At 39.4% G+C, this 16,395-nt stretch overlaps 1 protein-coding gene across 1 annotated transcript in view; it reads left to right on the top strand.

The window, feature by feature from the left end:
- LOC115224272 (leucine-rich repeat-containing protein 71-like) overlaps nucleotides 1-15,511 on the top strand; it is a 34,214-nt gene extending 18,703 nt beyond the window's left edge. Inside the window, exons 11-17 of the mRNA XM_029795084.2 lie at nucleotides 1,192-1,311; nucleotides 3,980-4,175; nucleotides 8,176-8,208; nucleotides 10,266-10,312; nucleotides 11,335-11,449; nucleotides 13,932-14,050; nucleotides 15,305-15,511. Of these exons, the coding sequence (XP_029650944.1) occupies nucleotides 1,192-1,311; nucleotides 3,980-4,175; nucleotides 8,176-8,208; nucleotides 10,266-10,312; nucleotides 11,335-11,449; nucleotides 13,932-14,050; nucleotides 15,305-15,409 (735 nt within the window). The 3' untranslated portion in view covers nucleotides 15,410-15,511. The remainder of the gene's footprint in view (nucleotides 1-1,191; nucleotides 1,312-3,979; nucleotides 4,176-8,175; nucleotides 8,209-10,265; nucleotides 10,313-11,334; nucleotides 11,450-13,931; nucleotides 14,051-15,304) is intronic.
- The last annotated feature ends 884 nt before the right edge of the window (nucleotides 15,512-16,395 follow it).

Genomic DNA, 16,395 nt, shown 5'->3' with positions numbered 1-16,395 from the left:
GACTGAGCTACAGCTTTTTTGGGGGGAGGGGGGTTGTAATTTTATGTTTTCGCTACAAAATATGTATTATTACATGAAGTGAACTTGAGCTTGTTTTTCCTAATGCTTGTTCCTACATGTCATATGACTTTATTCATTAAAACTTATTCAAATTTCTGTTGTTGAATGTTTTGTCATCATAATGTTGTCATCATGCACCAAATGCCAGCTTCCAAATCCTGTTTTCTGATTGAGTAAAAATTATCAAAATTTAAACCTTTGTAACATTTTCCTAAATTTTTTTTTCTGGAACAAGTGAATAGCAACATCAGATTCAGTATGCAAAATTACATTAATATAATCAAATTTGAAAATTTTCATTTAATTTTTAAATTTGAAGAAGTGAAGCCAACCAGAAAAGATCTGTATATTATACAGATTAGCAGAAAAACCACCTGTAGGTTGTTATTATTAGTCTCTCTATAATGTAGCAAGATGAAACACCTGAAACCATGACATTTTTATTGAATCAGTTTAGAGTTAAATTAGTTTAAATTTTAAGTGACATTACCCATTTAGAGTTAAGTTAAGTTAAGTTAATTTTTTGGCTCAAAAAACAAAAAGCAAGGCCATGTAGGGGGAAATAGTTAATCTCACTTTGAAATCTCCAGTCTCTCTTTGAAGTAAATTTTCTCACTTTGAAGTGACATTACCCATTTAGAGTTAAGTTAAGTTAAGTTAATTTTTTGGCTCAAAAAGCAAAAAGCAAGGCCATGTAGGGGGACATGGAGTTATGTACAGGGAGGGTGTTCATGCAAAGAGTTCAGGCCATTTCTGGTCAAGAGAGACTTTGAACCGAGCGGTCGTCAGCATCTTCACTATCTCGTCCGGCAGCTTATTCCACGGATCCGCAACCCGGATGGAGAAAGCCCCTCTCCTTCGATATAGATGAAATCATCGCAGATAGAGCTTTTCGGAGTGACACCGCAGCCGACACTCTGGAACAGGAGTGAAGAACAGCTCTTTCGAGAGGTTACAACCAAAGTAAATGAATAGAAAACATCTCAAAATCTTTTCTTCTATTTCATGAATCTTAAATCTTGTTTTTTATTTTTATTTTTATTTTTATTTATTTATTTATTTATTTTTTTTTTTTACATTTCAATAACTTCACAATAATTCTAATGAATGTGACAACATTGACGACACCAGTTACTGCCAGAGACACTGTTACAGCCAGGCCGTAAAAGCGACATGCGTGATACCTCTACAATTTCCCTACGAACGGCATCTGACAAGAAGGAGAAGCGAGAAAGAGGGAAAGGGAGAAAAGTAAGTGGAAGAAGTGGAGGAAGGTGGTAGTTCCCCTCTCTTTTCAGTTTCCCCCTATTTTTTTTTTTTGTCTTCAGAATTTCATTTTCTCTTTTATTTTTCTTTTCTTCCTAAAACACAAATTATTTAATTATAAATGAGAAAAATGAGGGAGTTTTTGCATGAAAAATTATAACGTACTGTTAATGTTCTATATATTTTCTCTTTATATTTTACTAGCAGTATCGCCCAGCGTTGCTCGGGTTTGTAAGGGAAATAACTATATAAGCATTTTTAGAGAGTTACTTCCCTTATAGATGCCAATTCGGGCTTTCTTAGCCATTTCTGTTTTGGTGTCTTCAAGCCATGAAGTCGTTGTTCTAAAAGAACGCTGGTCTCCTTGATAACGCTTTACGACGTTAATTTCCTTACACTCCCTTCCCCACAGCTTCACGAGGGAGGGAAGAAGGGGGAGAAGCAAACAGGTGCAGGTGTGACCATGGACGCCAACTCCGCCGCCTTTGACACACGAAAAATTATGCATTAAAATGGAATAAAAAATGATGTTAAATTATTTTTAAAATCGTAGACTCATCGTAGACGCGCGCTAATACTCAGACGGGCTCGATATGAATCACGACTATAAGATACCCGAATTTGGTTAAACTGCACCGCAAAATGTGGGAGCAGTTAGGAATCTAAATCGAAGGGGACAGACACTCACACAACTACAGTTTTATATATATAGATATCGGTCCAACCCATGCCAACATGGAAAGCGGACGTTAAATGATGATGATGATTTTTTATTACATATTTCAGTCATTGGCCCACAACCATTCTAGTGCACCACCTTCAAAGATTTAGTTGGGAAAATTAAGCTCAGTGCTAATTTTTTAAAACTGCTACTTATTCTATCGATTTTGTTTTGATGAGCTGCTAAGTTACAGGGATATAAACAAACCACGACGGTTGTGAGGCAGTGGGGCTGTGGGGGTCGCAAACACAAGCACAAAGATATATATACAGGAGTAGCTGTGTGGTAAGTAGCTTGTTTACCAGCCACATGGTTCCGGGTTCAGTCCCACTGTGTGGCACCTTGGGCAAGTGTCTTCTACTATAGCCTCGGGCCGACCAAAGCCTTGTGAATGGATTTGGTAGACGGAAACTGAAAGAAGCCCGTCGTATATATGTATATATATATATGTATGTGCGTGTATGTTTGTGTGTCTGTGTTTGTCCCCCTAGCATTGCTTGACAACCAATGCTGGTGTGTTTATGTCCCCGTCACTTAGCGGTTCGGCAAAAGAGACCGATAGAATAAGTACTGGGCTTACAAAAGAATAAGTCCCGGAGTCGAGTTTCTCGATTAAAGGCGGTGCTCCAGCATGGCCGCAGTCAAATGACTATTTTTCAGTAAATAGAGAAAAAGAGATACACGCACATACATTCATCAATAGACATATATGAGTGTGTTTGTATGTGTGTGTGTATTGTTGTGACCCCCTTCGGTCACGACACTGACCATAGGCTTGCACCTAGAAAGTTACCCTCCCAGGCACAAATCTGGGCAAGGTTGTTTATGGAAGACCAGCAGTCGCCCATGCATACCGGCCTCCCCTCTCCACGCCACCAGTGTTATTCTGTGTCCTTTAGCTTCGTTATTATGACAACAGTCCAGATACTTATTGATCAGACCTCCTACAAACATATACATGCACACGCACACACACACACCTGCACGCACTCACACACACACCTGCACGCACTCACGCACACACACACACACACATGTGTATATGTATGTGTGTGTGTATATATATATATATATGTGTGTTAAGGCGGCGAGCTGGCAGAAACGTTAGCACGCCAGGTGAAATGCGTAGCCGTATTTCGTCTGCCGTTACGTTCTGAGTTCGAATTCCGCCGAGGTTGACTTTGTCTTTCATCCTTTCAGGGTCGATAAATAAAGTACCAGTTTCGCACTGGGGTCGATGTAATCGACTTAATCCCTTTGTCTGTCCTTGTTTGTCCCCTCTATGTTTAGCCCCTTGTGGGTAGTAAAGAAATATATATATATATATGTGTGTTTTAAATTGATGTTATTAATTAATATTCAATTTTTTGCACCCTTATTGTGATTTTAATTATAAATTAATATGTTCTCAAGCCGGCAGTAAATTACTGGGGTAGTATTTACATCCGGGGATTTAACGCGCCAGAATGAGGGCATTTGAACGTAACTGCAAATATAATCGGCTGTGCCGTTCGCATTTGCTCGGCTTCGTATGGATTTTGCCATTCGGTTCAGCAAATTATATTTCTGATATACTCTACTGACGATTCGAAAATGATTATGTAAGTAAAATTACACAATCTATTAACGATGAAACAATTGTATAGAGTCAATCTATTTTTTCATTATTTTTCATTTGTCCTGCCCGCTTACATTCTTGGCGTGTTGAATTAATTCTTGAGAACAATTCTTTAGTGGTGGATTCCCTTTGTGGATCTATATCTTGCGTTACAGTGACCACATGGTGGACTCTCTCTTATTATTTGTATGTATATATATATATATATATATATATTATATATATATATAATATATATATATATATATATGTATATATATATATATGGCATATGAAAATACATGAGCACCATATTTATGCTTTTGTCATTATAGGAATTAAAGTCTGGGAAGGACACCTTAATCAAAGATGATGAAAAGGGTTTGAAGGTAAAGAAGGATAAAGAAGACAAGGGTAATAGTGCTACTACCACTCCTGTTAGTGCTGGCGTAAGCCAACATCCTGCTAGTTCCAGTACACCATTTGCCACAAGTCAGAGCTCTGCAAACCTATCATCTTTCGGAAAAAAGTGTAAATGGATTTAGTTTTCTTTTTGTTTTAACTTGTTGGTTTTTACTTACTCTAATAAACATTTTTATTAATTTCTATCAATGAAATGGCATGATACTGGATCACTGTCGTCCAAGGGATTTTAGTCGATCAGGCATGTATATATATGCTTCCAGAAGTTTGCTTTGCAACAATAAATTCCTGAATTTGATCATGCTACACAGTACATTAGGCACATTTCTTTAACTCTAGCTTGATGAATACCTTTTGAGTTAATTTGGTTGATAAAAACTGTGTGGAACACTATTAAGTGTGTGTGTGTGTGTGTGTGTGTATGGCACTTGCGGTGTGGCATGTAAAAATGCCTGTGCAGTTTCACATAAAAACACCTGTAGCGGGTATGTTTCTTGGCCACTACTTCTGGTCTGATCTGACGGTAGACCTGACAAAAGCTACCTACCTGCCATTCTATTGGACACTGGCTAGACATCACTGCCGATATTTTTGTATAAATAGACGTCATAGATCGCTGTAAAAACAGTTGGCGTTTTGGCACTGCTTTTACAGCGATTTATGACGTCTATTTATACAAAAATATCGGCAGTGATGTCTAGCCAGTGTCCTATAGAATGGCAGGTAGGTAGCTTTTGTCCAATGAAAGGTCAGGAAAGTCGCTGGGGGTAGTTGCTTTGTTTTCTCTGGTGGTGGCAGATGTATTTCCGTGCAAGTTACTTCCGGTGACTGTACACACCCATGCCGTGCCATGTTAAACTGCCCGTGTGGTGCCACATAAAAGCACCCATGTGGTGCCACATAAAAGTGTTCGTATGGTATCATGTAAAGGCACTCAGAACACTCTGTGAAGTGGCTGGTGTTAGGAAGGGCATCCAGCTGTAGAAACCTTTTCAAATCAGACTGAAATCTGGTGCATTCCTGCAGCCATGCCAACATAGACAACCCATGCCAACATAGACAATGGACATTAAATGATGACGATAGAGAGAGGGAGAGGGAGCAGTTGTGATATTTAATTCCATAACTGCCATCCCTGAAGAGTGCAGGGTTACATAAATGGACTGTTATCTAACACTCTGTTGAACCCCTAGTGCAAAACCAGTTGGTAAGATCGGCTCTGATGGATACATAATACTGTACACTTTGATTTATGTATATATATATACATATACATACATATATATATATATATACTACAGGCTTCTTTCAGTTTCCGTCCACCAAATCCACTCACAAGGCTTTGGTCGACCCGAGGCTCTAGTAGAAGACACTTACCCAAGGTGCCACGCAGTGGGACTGAACCCGGAACCATGTGGTTGGTAAGCAAGCTACTTACCACACAGCCACTCCAACGCCTATTCTATTCTTTTTTCTCTTCTTTTCTTTCCTTTTCTTCTCCTTTTACAAAATAAGGCACTTTTCCCAGTGCTTTCCTTCTTTTACATGTCACCTACATAAGTGCCTTTTATGTATCACTGGCACAAGTGCCTTTTACCTGTCACCAACACAGATGCCTTTTTTATGTGTCACCAGCACAGGTGCCTTTTACAAAATAAGGCAATTTTCCACATGTTTTCCTTCTACCAAATTCTTCTCACAGAGTATTGTCAAAGCTACAGTCAAAGAGACTTGCTCATGTGAGAGCAAACCCAGGGCAAGGTGGTTGTAAAATGGACTTCTTATGTCTACTCTTGCTCTATTAAATTTAATTTACTTTATTTTTAATTTTGTTGTTTTTGTTATTGTTGATCTTGTTATCGTTCTTGTTGTTTAACCCCGGGCCGTTCTTGAACGAGCAGTTGTATGGCATTTAGGTTTTCCAGATATACCATTCCTGCATGTACCAGTGTACTCTCTGACATGCACTGGTGTATATGAAATGGGGTTTGGTGTGGCAGTTAGGGGTTTGCCATATTTTGGTGAGGAGAATTAGGAAAGAACTGGAACGGAAACCACACAGCATCCTGATCAAAACCAGGACTGATAGTTTTTTTTGTTTTTTTTATCAATCCCCAAAGGATGAAAGCTATGTTGGTTCCCAATTGGAGATGAACTTACTCTTTTTCTCTTTTATTTGTTTCAGTCATTTGCCTGTGGCCATGCTGGAGCACTGCCTTTAGTCAAACAAACTGACCCCAAGACTTACTTTTTGTAAGCCTTGTACACTTTTGATGAGCTGCTAAGTTACAGGGACATAAACACACCAACATCAGTTGTCACATGATGGTGGAGGGACAAACAGACACACAAGCACACACATATACACATATATATATATATAGACGACGGGTTTCTTTCAGTTTCCGTCTCCGAAATCTACTCACAAGGCTTTGGTCAGCCCAAGGCTATAGTAGAAGACACTTACCCAAGGTGCCACACAGTGGGACTGAACCCGGAACCATGTGGTTGGGAAGGAAGCTGCTTACCATACAGCCACTGCTTGCACCTATAGATTGCATAGTTGCAATAAATACCTTGGGGCATTCTATCTAATGCTCTAATGACATTTCCAATTCACTCCCACCTAGATGTCTTACATAAAGTTTGTATTAAAGAATAGATATCTTTGCTTTGTTTTCTATCGGTTAGTCAGGAGAGAAACCATTGCCTGTGACTTTTTTTACAGTCTCCAAAGCTAGTGTGAGGGTGTGAGGGAAGAAGATATCTGTAGGCGGCGAACTGGCAGAAACGTTAGCACACCGGGCGAAATGTGTAGCCATATTTCGTCTACCATTACGTTCTGAGTTCAAATTCCGCCGAGGTCGACTTTGCCTTTCATCCTTTCGGAGTCGATAAATTAAGTACCAGTTATGCACTGGGGTCGATGTAATCGACTAAATCCGTTTGTTTGTCCTTGTTTATCCCCTCTGTGTTTATACCCTTGTGGGTAGTAAAGAAATAGGTATTTCATCTACCATTACGTTCTGGTTCAAATTCCGCCGAGGTCGACTTTGCCTTTCATCCTTTCGGGGTCGATAAATTAAGTACCAGTTATGCACTGGGGTCGATGTAATCGACTAAATCCGTTTGTTTGTCCTTGTTTGTCCCCTCTGTGTTTAGCCCCTTGTGGGTAGTAAAGAAATAGGTATCTGTAGAGACTGGGCTTTGATGTTTTCTGTAGGAGTGGAGTCCACTAAAAGTACCCAAGGGCAAGTGGTGGTGTTAAACCAAGTGACAGAGTAGGGTCTATCATCCAAGTAGGTCAGAGTAGGATTTAAACTCTAAATCTGTGTTTAGACCCTTGTGGGTAGTAAAGAAATAGGTATTTCATCTGCTGCTATGTTCTGAGTTCAAATTCCGCCGAAGTCGACTTTGCCTTTCATCCTTTCAGGGTCGATTAAATAAGTACCAGTTACGCACTGGGTGTCGATGTAATCGACTAAATCCGTTTGTTTGTCCTTGTTTGTCCCCTCTGTGTTTAGCCCCTTGTGGGTAGTAAAGAAATAGGTATCTGTAGAGACTGGGCTTTGATGTTTTCTGTAGGAGTGGAGTCCACTAAAAGTACCCAAGGGCAAGTGGTGGTGTTAAACCAAGTGACAGAGTAGGGTCTATCATCCAAGTAGGTCAGAGTAGGATTTAAACTCTAAATACAAATCACAAGGTATCCTGTCCAAGGCTTAATGATTTTACCAGTCCACCACTCTAGACTGATATTTTATTTTATTGATCCCTGAAATATAAAAGGCACAGCTGATTTTGGAAGGATTTGAAATCAGAAATTTTGAATGTTTGGGAACCAGAATAGATTTTTCAAGTTATTTTGTCCAGTGCTCTGATGATGTAGAAGTGATAGATAATCAATCATATATGACAGAGAGCCCATTGATTTCTCCAGTTAGAACATTTCTACTATAACCTAGGTGCCATGCAGTTGGACTGAACCTAAGATCACATGGTTGCAAAGCAAACTACTTAACCACTGAGTCATGCCTATTCACTTGTGACACTCTTTTGTTCTAATACTGTTAACTTTGTTTTGTTTTTCTTTCCATGTTATTTTCATCAGTATCAAAAGAACATTCTGGAAAAAGCATGAGATGTAAGTCATTTTTTTTTAATGTGCACAATATTAAGGTGAGATACTTATGCCTAGATAACATCACTTCCAGTATTGCATAAGTTCCCTCAGCTTGTTCCATTGTATCTGTAGACTATTCATATATATATATATATATATATATACATACATAGATAGATAGATGAGTGTATTTTTCCCTTGTTAACAAGGAAAAAATAGATAAATAGTTACCAGGGTAGCAAAAAATCACACAAGTAAAGAGGTTGTAACTCCTTGTTTTTAAAGGTAGAAACTTTGGGTTTACGTAAATTTTTTTGTATAATATATAAATAAATAAATGGAGTTTAACGCAGGTATAAATCAAATACTTTTACTTTCGACACATGTTTCTAAGATTTCACTGATATTATTCAAAAGAATAAATGGTATGAAACAATGCAATCTTCTTTTCAGGGAAGTGAAAAAACGAAACACGTCAATAAGACATTTTAACAGAAAATGGTGGTGGATATGTATAGTGATTTACTGAACGCTATTAATTTTGTTTGAGAAAACATTATATGATATAACGTCAGAAGTAGCCTATAGAAAGAGGAGATATATTTTTAGTGAATGTTAAATATAAAAGAAAATTAATGTTTAAATTATATGTCTGAAGAATATTATAAATTTTTTTCCTACAATGACATGCTAGAATTCCTCTTCAAAGAGGGACAGAAATTCAAGATCAAATCTAATTTTACTTGTGCCTCTGAAAACATAATTTTTGTCATAAAATGCTTGGGCTGCCACCAAGACTACGTGGGATCCACGGGACTATCACTCAGACGTAGATGCACACTGCATCGACAACAGATTGCATTCACATATATATATAGAGAGAGAGAAAGAGAGAGGGGGAGAAAGAAAGTGAGACATAGACACACTGACAAAGTTTGTATGTGTATATGTATGTGCAAACTAAAACTTATGTGTCACTCAGAATTGAAGATAACTTGGTGACCTGTACCATACTTTCATTAATTGTTTTAGGTGTTTGTGTGGGTTCAAGCAAATGCTGACACTCTCTTGACTCCTCAACTCATGACCCAACAGAACATCTAAGCTGTGACAACTGGAGAATGAGTAGGCCATACCAGCACTAGGCCGGTACTTTGCTTATCAACTCTGAAAGATGAGGGGCAAAGAGGACTTTGGTAGGAGTTGAACTCAGAGTGCAGAGAGCTGGCTTGAATATCGCAACATATTTTGACACTCAGGCAAGTTTACAAGTCTGCCACTCAACCTGTCTGGGCAAAGAGGACTTTGGTAGGACTTGAACTCAGAGTGCAGAGAGCTGGCTTGAATATCGCAACATGTTTTGACACTCAGGCAAGTTTACAAGTCTGCCAATCAACATGTCTGGGCAAAGAGGACTTTGGTAGGAATTGAACTCAGAGTGCAGAGAGCTGGCTTGAATATCGCAGCATATTTTGACACTCAGGCAAGTTTACAAGTCTGCCAATCAACATGTCTGGGCAAAGAGGACTTTGCTAGGAGTTGAACTCAGAGTGCAGAGAGCTGGCTTGAATATCACAACATATTTTGACACTCAGGCAAGTTTACAAGTCTGCCAATCAACATGTCTGGGCAAAGAGGACTTTGCTAGGAGTTGAACTCAGAGTGCAGAGAGCTGGCTTGAATATCACAACATATTTTGACACTCAGGCAAGTTTACAAGTCTGCCAATCAACATGTCTGGGCAAAGAGGACTTTGGTAGGAATTGAACTCAGAGTGCAGAGAGCTGGCTTGAATATCGCAGCATATTTTGACACTCAGGCAAGTTTACAAGTCTGCCAATCAACCTCTGTGTGTGTGTGTGTGTGTGAGTACGTGTGTGCGTGCATGTATGTGTACCAGTGTGAATACTTTATGAAAGCGAGGTCACTATCTGAAAAAGAGGTAAGCCATTAGACAAATATGACCCCTCAATGGATGTTTATCAATAAAACTGTGTACCATATTGTAAGTAGTAGTGTTGATATAAAACAATGACTTTACTATAGTAATGTGACAAAAAAATATTATATATTTGCAGCTCCAGGACTGCAAGTATCAATAACCAAAACTTCTACAGAAATGGAGGTAATCTAAATTTTGAAATTTCATTGAAAAGTATATTTTAGCGACTGAGAGGTAATATTTATCCCCTCTTCAATGTGGATGTTCTGTTAGAACAAACTATACTGTGGTAGTTGTCACGAGAGAAACTCTCATATTGGCTTTTGGTGCCTGTTCTGGCACTGTTTTTCTTCATCTCACCAGTGGGGAGATGAGTCGCTGCTATCTCTAGCAGTTGAGCGTCCATCATTGACAAGATCAAGGAACATCAAAACCACATGATCTGATGGTCTCAGCACTGGAGGTGGCAGGGATATATCTCCCTGCTGGTGATATAAACAGGAATGCATTTTGCACCAAAAGCCAATATGAAGGTTTCTCACGTGGTATCATCTACTGGTGTATAGTTTGTGGAAAAAAAAAACATGTTCAACTCTCTTTTTACTCTTTTACTTGCTTCAGTCATTTGACTGCGGCCATGCTGGAGCACCGCCTTTAATCGTGCAACTCGACCCCGGGACTTACTCTTTTGTAAGCCCAGTACTTATTCTATCGGTCACTTTTGCCGGACCGCTAAGTAACGGGGACATAAACACACCAGCGTCGGTTGTCAAGCAATGCTAGGGGAACAAACACAGACACACAAACACACACACGCATATATATATATATATATATATATATATATATATATACATATATACGACGGGCTTCTTTCAGTTTCCGTCTACCAAATCCACTCACAAGGCTTTGGTCGGCCCGAGGCTATAGCAGAAGACACTTGCCCAAGGTGCCACGCAGTGGGACTGAACCTGGTAAACAAGCTACTTACCACACCGCCATTGCCTCTTTGAAATTTTGTTCCCCTAAATTATCCACATTTCCCTTCCTTTTTATTTCCTTCCTATAGCAGCATAATTGTCATCTGTTGCTCAAAGGTGATATTTGATCACTAAGCATTTTGTCCAACATGCTAACGATTCTGCCAACCCGCTATCTTACTGGTATCATATAACGACAAAATACAAACATTCTGATAATTGCAGGGAATAACCATCATGGAACATGGCCATCCTCTCATGGGTAAAGTTGAATACAACAGTATACATAAAGAACTTTGGGTTACTGGCAATAAAATGCTCAAATGCTTAGATTTATCCCGTGAGTATATTTTTCTCATCATTTACCTAGTTATGACCAGTCTAGGCATAGTGTACCTAGGACTACAGCAGTGTGATGTGACATAATGTGGTGCAGTGTGGCATAATAAGTTATTGTAGTTATATAGTTCTAAGTGTATCTAGGGCTACATTATTGAATGTATTGTCCTCTAGTCAGACATAGTATATCTAGGACTATAGTAGTGTGATGTGATGTAATGTGGTGCAGTGTGGCATAATATGGTGTTGTGGTTATATAGCTTTAATGGTGACTATGCAAGACTAAGTGTATCTAGGACTACTTTATCTAATGTATAGTCTTTTATTCAGACAGTATATCTAGGACTACATTACTTAATGTGACTTGTCTTTTACTCAGACATAGTGTACCCTGGACTAATGTGTTCTTTCCATTTTCAAGATGGTAGGATTTATAGGAAATTTGGCTGCTGTTTCTAACAGTTCAAGCAACAACAAAGAGGCTCTCTCATTCTGTGGTGCTGAATTCAAATTTTCATCCCGATCGTGGCCGTTGCCAGCCTCGCCTGGCACCTGTGCAGGTGGCACGTAAAAAGCACCCACTACACTCACGGAGTGGTTGGCGTAAGGAAGGGCATCCAGCCGTAGAAACACTGCCAGATCAGACTGGAACCTGGCGCAGCCTCCTGGCTTCCCAGATCCCCGGTCGAACTGTCCAACCCATGTTGGCATGGAGAACGGACGTTAAACGATGATGATGATGATTTAGCAAGGCATGCACTCCACTATGCTGACATACTTGATACTATGTACATTAGAAAATCTTTAATTGATCTCACTGGTTATGTGACCCACTGCCCCTGTAATGCAGTTGGTTATCTGACTTCCGGCCTCATGTTCCAGTCAGTATGACACAGCTGGTTATGTAACTTCTTCTTAGACTTAGACTCCGCCGGTTACGACGACGAGGGTCCCAGCTGATACGATCAACGGAACAGGTTGCTCGTGAAATTAACGTGCAAATGGCTGAGCATTCCACAGACACGTGTACCCTTAACGTAGTTCTCGGGGATAATCAGCGTGACACAGAGAGTGACAAGGCTGACCCTTTGAAATACAAGTACAACTCATTTTTGCCAGCTGAGTGGACTGGAGCAACGTGAAATAAAGTGTCTTGCTCAAGGACACAACGCGTCGCCGGGAATCGAACTCACAACCTTACGATCATGAGCCGAATGCCCTAACCACTAAGCCACGCGCCCTCACGTTATGTAACTTACCACTCTAATGACACACACAAATAACTGTTAGATGTGAATCTGAGGTAAAATCAGTCAAAGCTGAAACAGTTTACTACTATTACATTATTTACGCCATATGCCCGTGGGCATATGGCGTAATGGTTAAGAGTGCGGGCTACTAACCCCAAGATTCCAAGTTCGATTCCAAGCAGTGACCTGAACAACAACAACAACAATAATAATAATAATATAATAATAATAATAATAATAATAATAATAATAATAATAATAATAATAATAATAGCAGCAACATCGAAAAATACCTTAGGAATGAGAACCCAGGTTCGAAATTTCCCCAAGACATCTGAAGGAAGGTTGGAGGGTATATCAGCCAAAACATTGTGTTAGCAACAAACAAGATGAGGACAAATATCCGTCAAATATAAATAATGTAAATAATGTACATAATTCCTCATCTCTTAAATATAGAACTGTAACTAACCCTTTCATTACTGTATTTATTTTGAGATGCTCTGTGTTTCTTTCAATTACTTTATATATAACAAAGAATTTAGTAAAATAACTTAGTTATCATTCAGCTAGTGTTAGGAACATAAATTGTGTCTGAGGTTTGGTGGAAGATTTTAATTCAAAACTTATGAAAACAAGACATTTGTACTCAGAGCCGGTTACAGCCGGGTTGGTAACGAAAGGGTTAAACTCCTTTATAAATTCCATCTATCCAGTTCCACTCACAAGGCCTGGGTTACTACTTAACATTAGTTATTTTGTACTTTTTATTATTTTTTAAGTGATCCATCATTGGCAGAAGATAGGAGTGGAAAACTACTCTGGGGATCGCATTTAAATGGATTACACATCACTGTACAATTAGTTGATTTACTCTGAAATACATTAACTAAAAATATAGTAGGATGGTCACTACTGGAACACATCTGATGATAGATCTGTTGGATCAGACTTAATCTGGGTTTAAACAACAACAGCGGATCAGTTAGCTAGATTGTTCAATCTACTAGAAACACTAAACAAATCAAATCACACTTCACTATCTTCAAAAAGGGAAAGGACATATAAATGATGTAGTTTAGAGTACACTATGCCTAGTCAAATAAATAAATGTGATGGTCATGGTTAAAATATCTTTGATCATAGTTCAAAAATATTCCAGCTGTGATCATCTCATCTTGTTCTGTTCAATTAAGATTGAAACATCAACAACATTGGTTATTTATTAATCAGGTAACAAGATTACCTCCAATGGCATTAAAGAGTTACTAGATTCCATGAAGAGACAATCAGACCAGAATATCCCTGAACAATCTGGTCTGTTCCCTGGACTTCTTTGTTTGAGAATTAAGGTGAGTAGTGAACTCTATGTTTTTGTAAGTTAAGGTAAGTAGAAAAATCTTAGGTCAATACTCCTTAGCTCTCGGCTTTAATATTCCAGTGGGTGAACTGACTATGATACACAGCTCAACTTGTCCAGTTTAGCTGTGAAATCGTTGTATCATCATTCAAAATAGGGGACTGTCTATTTGAAGACCTAAACTGCCCCTCTCAAGAAAACACAGATACTTGAGTGATTAGGATCCCTAACAACAGCCTGATAGGGCAATGGTGGGTTTCTTCTGTCAACAGTTTACCTAGCTGTCTGTAGGTGCAACAGTGTGGTATGGTTCACTATTCAGTGAAACCTTGGGCAAGTGTCTACTGTTATAGCTCTGGGCCAACCAATGCCCTATGAGTGGATATGGTAGATGGAAACTGAAAGAAACTCATCATATATCTGTATATTATTTCTTTACCACCCACAAGGGGCTACACACAGAAGGGACAAACAAGGACAGACAAAGAAATTAAGTCAATTACATCGACACCAGTGTGTAACTGGTACTGAAAGGATCAAAGGCAAAGTCGACCTTGGCGGAATTTGAACTCAGAACGTAACGGCAGACGAAATACCTCTAAGCATTTCGCCCGGCATGCTAACGTTTCTGCCAGCTTGCTGCCTTAAATGTACATGTATATGTGAATATATATATGCATGCATGTGTGGATGTATGTGTGTGTAGGTGTGTGTGTAACTGTCTCCTTGCCTTGACAGCGTATGATAGTTGTAAATGAGTGTCGCCATCGTGCAATCAGTGTCCTTCACTCCTGATCTTCCATGCAATCACGTCTTGACATGGGGGGAAATATTACCTTGCTTAGAAACAGGTGAGGGTTGGCAACAGGAAGGGCATCTGGACCATAGGAAATCCAACTCAGCAGAATTCCATCCAACCCATGCAACCATGGAAAAGTAGATGTAAAAGCAAGGATGATAATAACGATATACAATTACACACATATATATACATGTATGCATGTGTAAGTGTATGTATGTTTTGTGTGTGTGTGTGTGTGTGTTTGTGTATATGTATGTATGTGTGTGTGTATGATAATAACGATATACTATTACACACATGTATATACATGTATGCGCATGTTTTTGTGTGTGTGTGTGTATGTATGTGTATATTGCAGGTGTGTGTGTGTGTAAATGTGTATATTGTAAATATTCTCATATGTTCTTCCCTTCTCTCTCTCTCTCTCTCCTTTATAACATGCAGAAGAATTTGGCCCCTGAAGATTGTCCCGTTGTAAAGGAACTAAACGAGTTAATGGCCACTCGGGATCCCGTACGCAAAGTAGTGAAAGACGAAAATGGTAATTAGAAAGAACGACTCACTGATTAAGCAGAGTACCATATACGGTGCTGCTCTTTTCATTTTCCAGACATTTAAAAAAATAATTCATGTATTTTCATTCATTAAAAAAAGTAAAACAGTTACAAAAAATGTTTTATTTAAACTAAATTGGTGTTCATTGTTTTCTTTTTAAAAAAATATTTAAAAAAATATAATAGGCGCAGGAGTGGCTGTGTGGTAAGTAGCTTGCTAACCAACCGCATGGTTGTGGGTTCAGTCCCACTGCGTGGCATCTTGGGCAAGTGTCTTCTACTATAGCCCCGAGCCGACCAATGCCTTGTGAGTGGATTTGGTAGACGGAAACTGAAAGAAGCCTGTCGTATATATGTATATGTGTGTGTGCGTGTGTTTGTGTGTCTGTGTTTGTCCCCCTAGCATTGCTTGACAACCGATGCTGGTGTGTTTACGTCCCCGTCACTTAGCGGTTCGGCAAAAGAGACCGATAGAATAAGTACTGGGCTTACAAAGAATAAGTCCCGGGGTCGATTTGATCGACTAAAGGCGGTGCTCCAGCATGGCCACAGTCAAATGACTGAATCAAGTAAAAGAGTAAAAGAGTAGTAAACCCAGGCATGGCTGTGTGATAAGAAGCTTGCTTCCTGACCACAAGGTTCTAAGTTCAGTCCTACTGCGTGGCAGCTATGACAAGTGTCTTCTACTGGATCCTTGGGCTAACCAAAGCCTTGTGAGTGAATTTGGTTGACAGAAACTGAAAGAAGCCCATAACCGATCGTGGCCGTTACCAGCCTCATCTGGCACGTAAAAAGCATCCACTACACCCTCGGAGTGGTTGACGTTAGGAAGGGCATCCAGCTGTAGAAACACTACCAGATCAGACTGGGCCTGGTGCAGCCTTCTGGCTTCCCAGACCCCAGTCGAACCGTCCAACCCATGCTAGCATGGAAAGCAGACGTTAAACAACGATGATGTTGATGTATGTATACAACAGGCTT

The sequence above is a fragment of the Octopus sinensis genome, linkage group LG25 (genome assembly GCF_006345805.1).
Source record: "Octopus sinensis linkage group LG25, ASM634580v1, whole genome shotgun sequence".
Lineage (NCBI taxonomy): Eukaryota > Metazoa > Mollusca > Cephalopoda > Octopoda > Octopodidae > Octopus > Octopus sinensis.
Note: the sequence above shows the minus strand (reverse complement) of the source record. Positions and strands in the feature narration are given on the sequence as shown.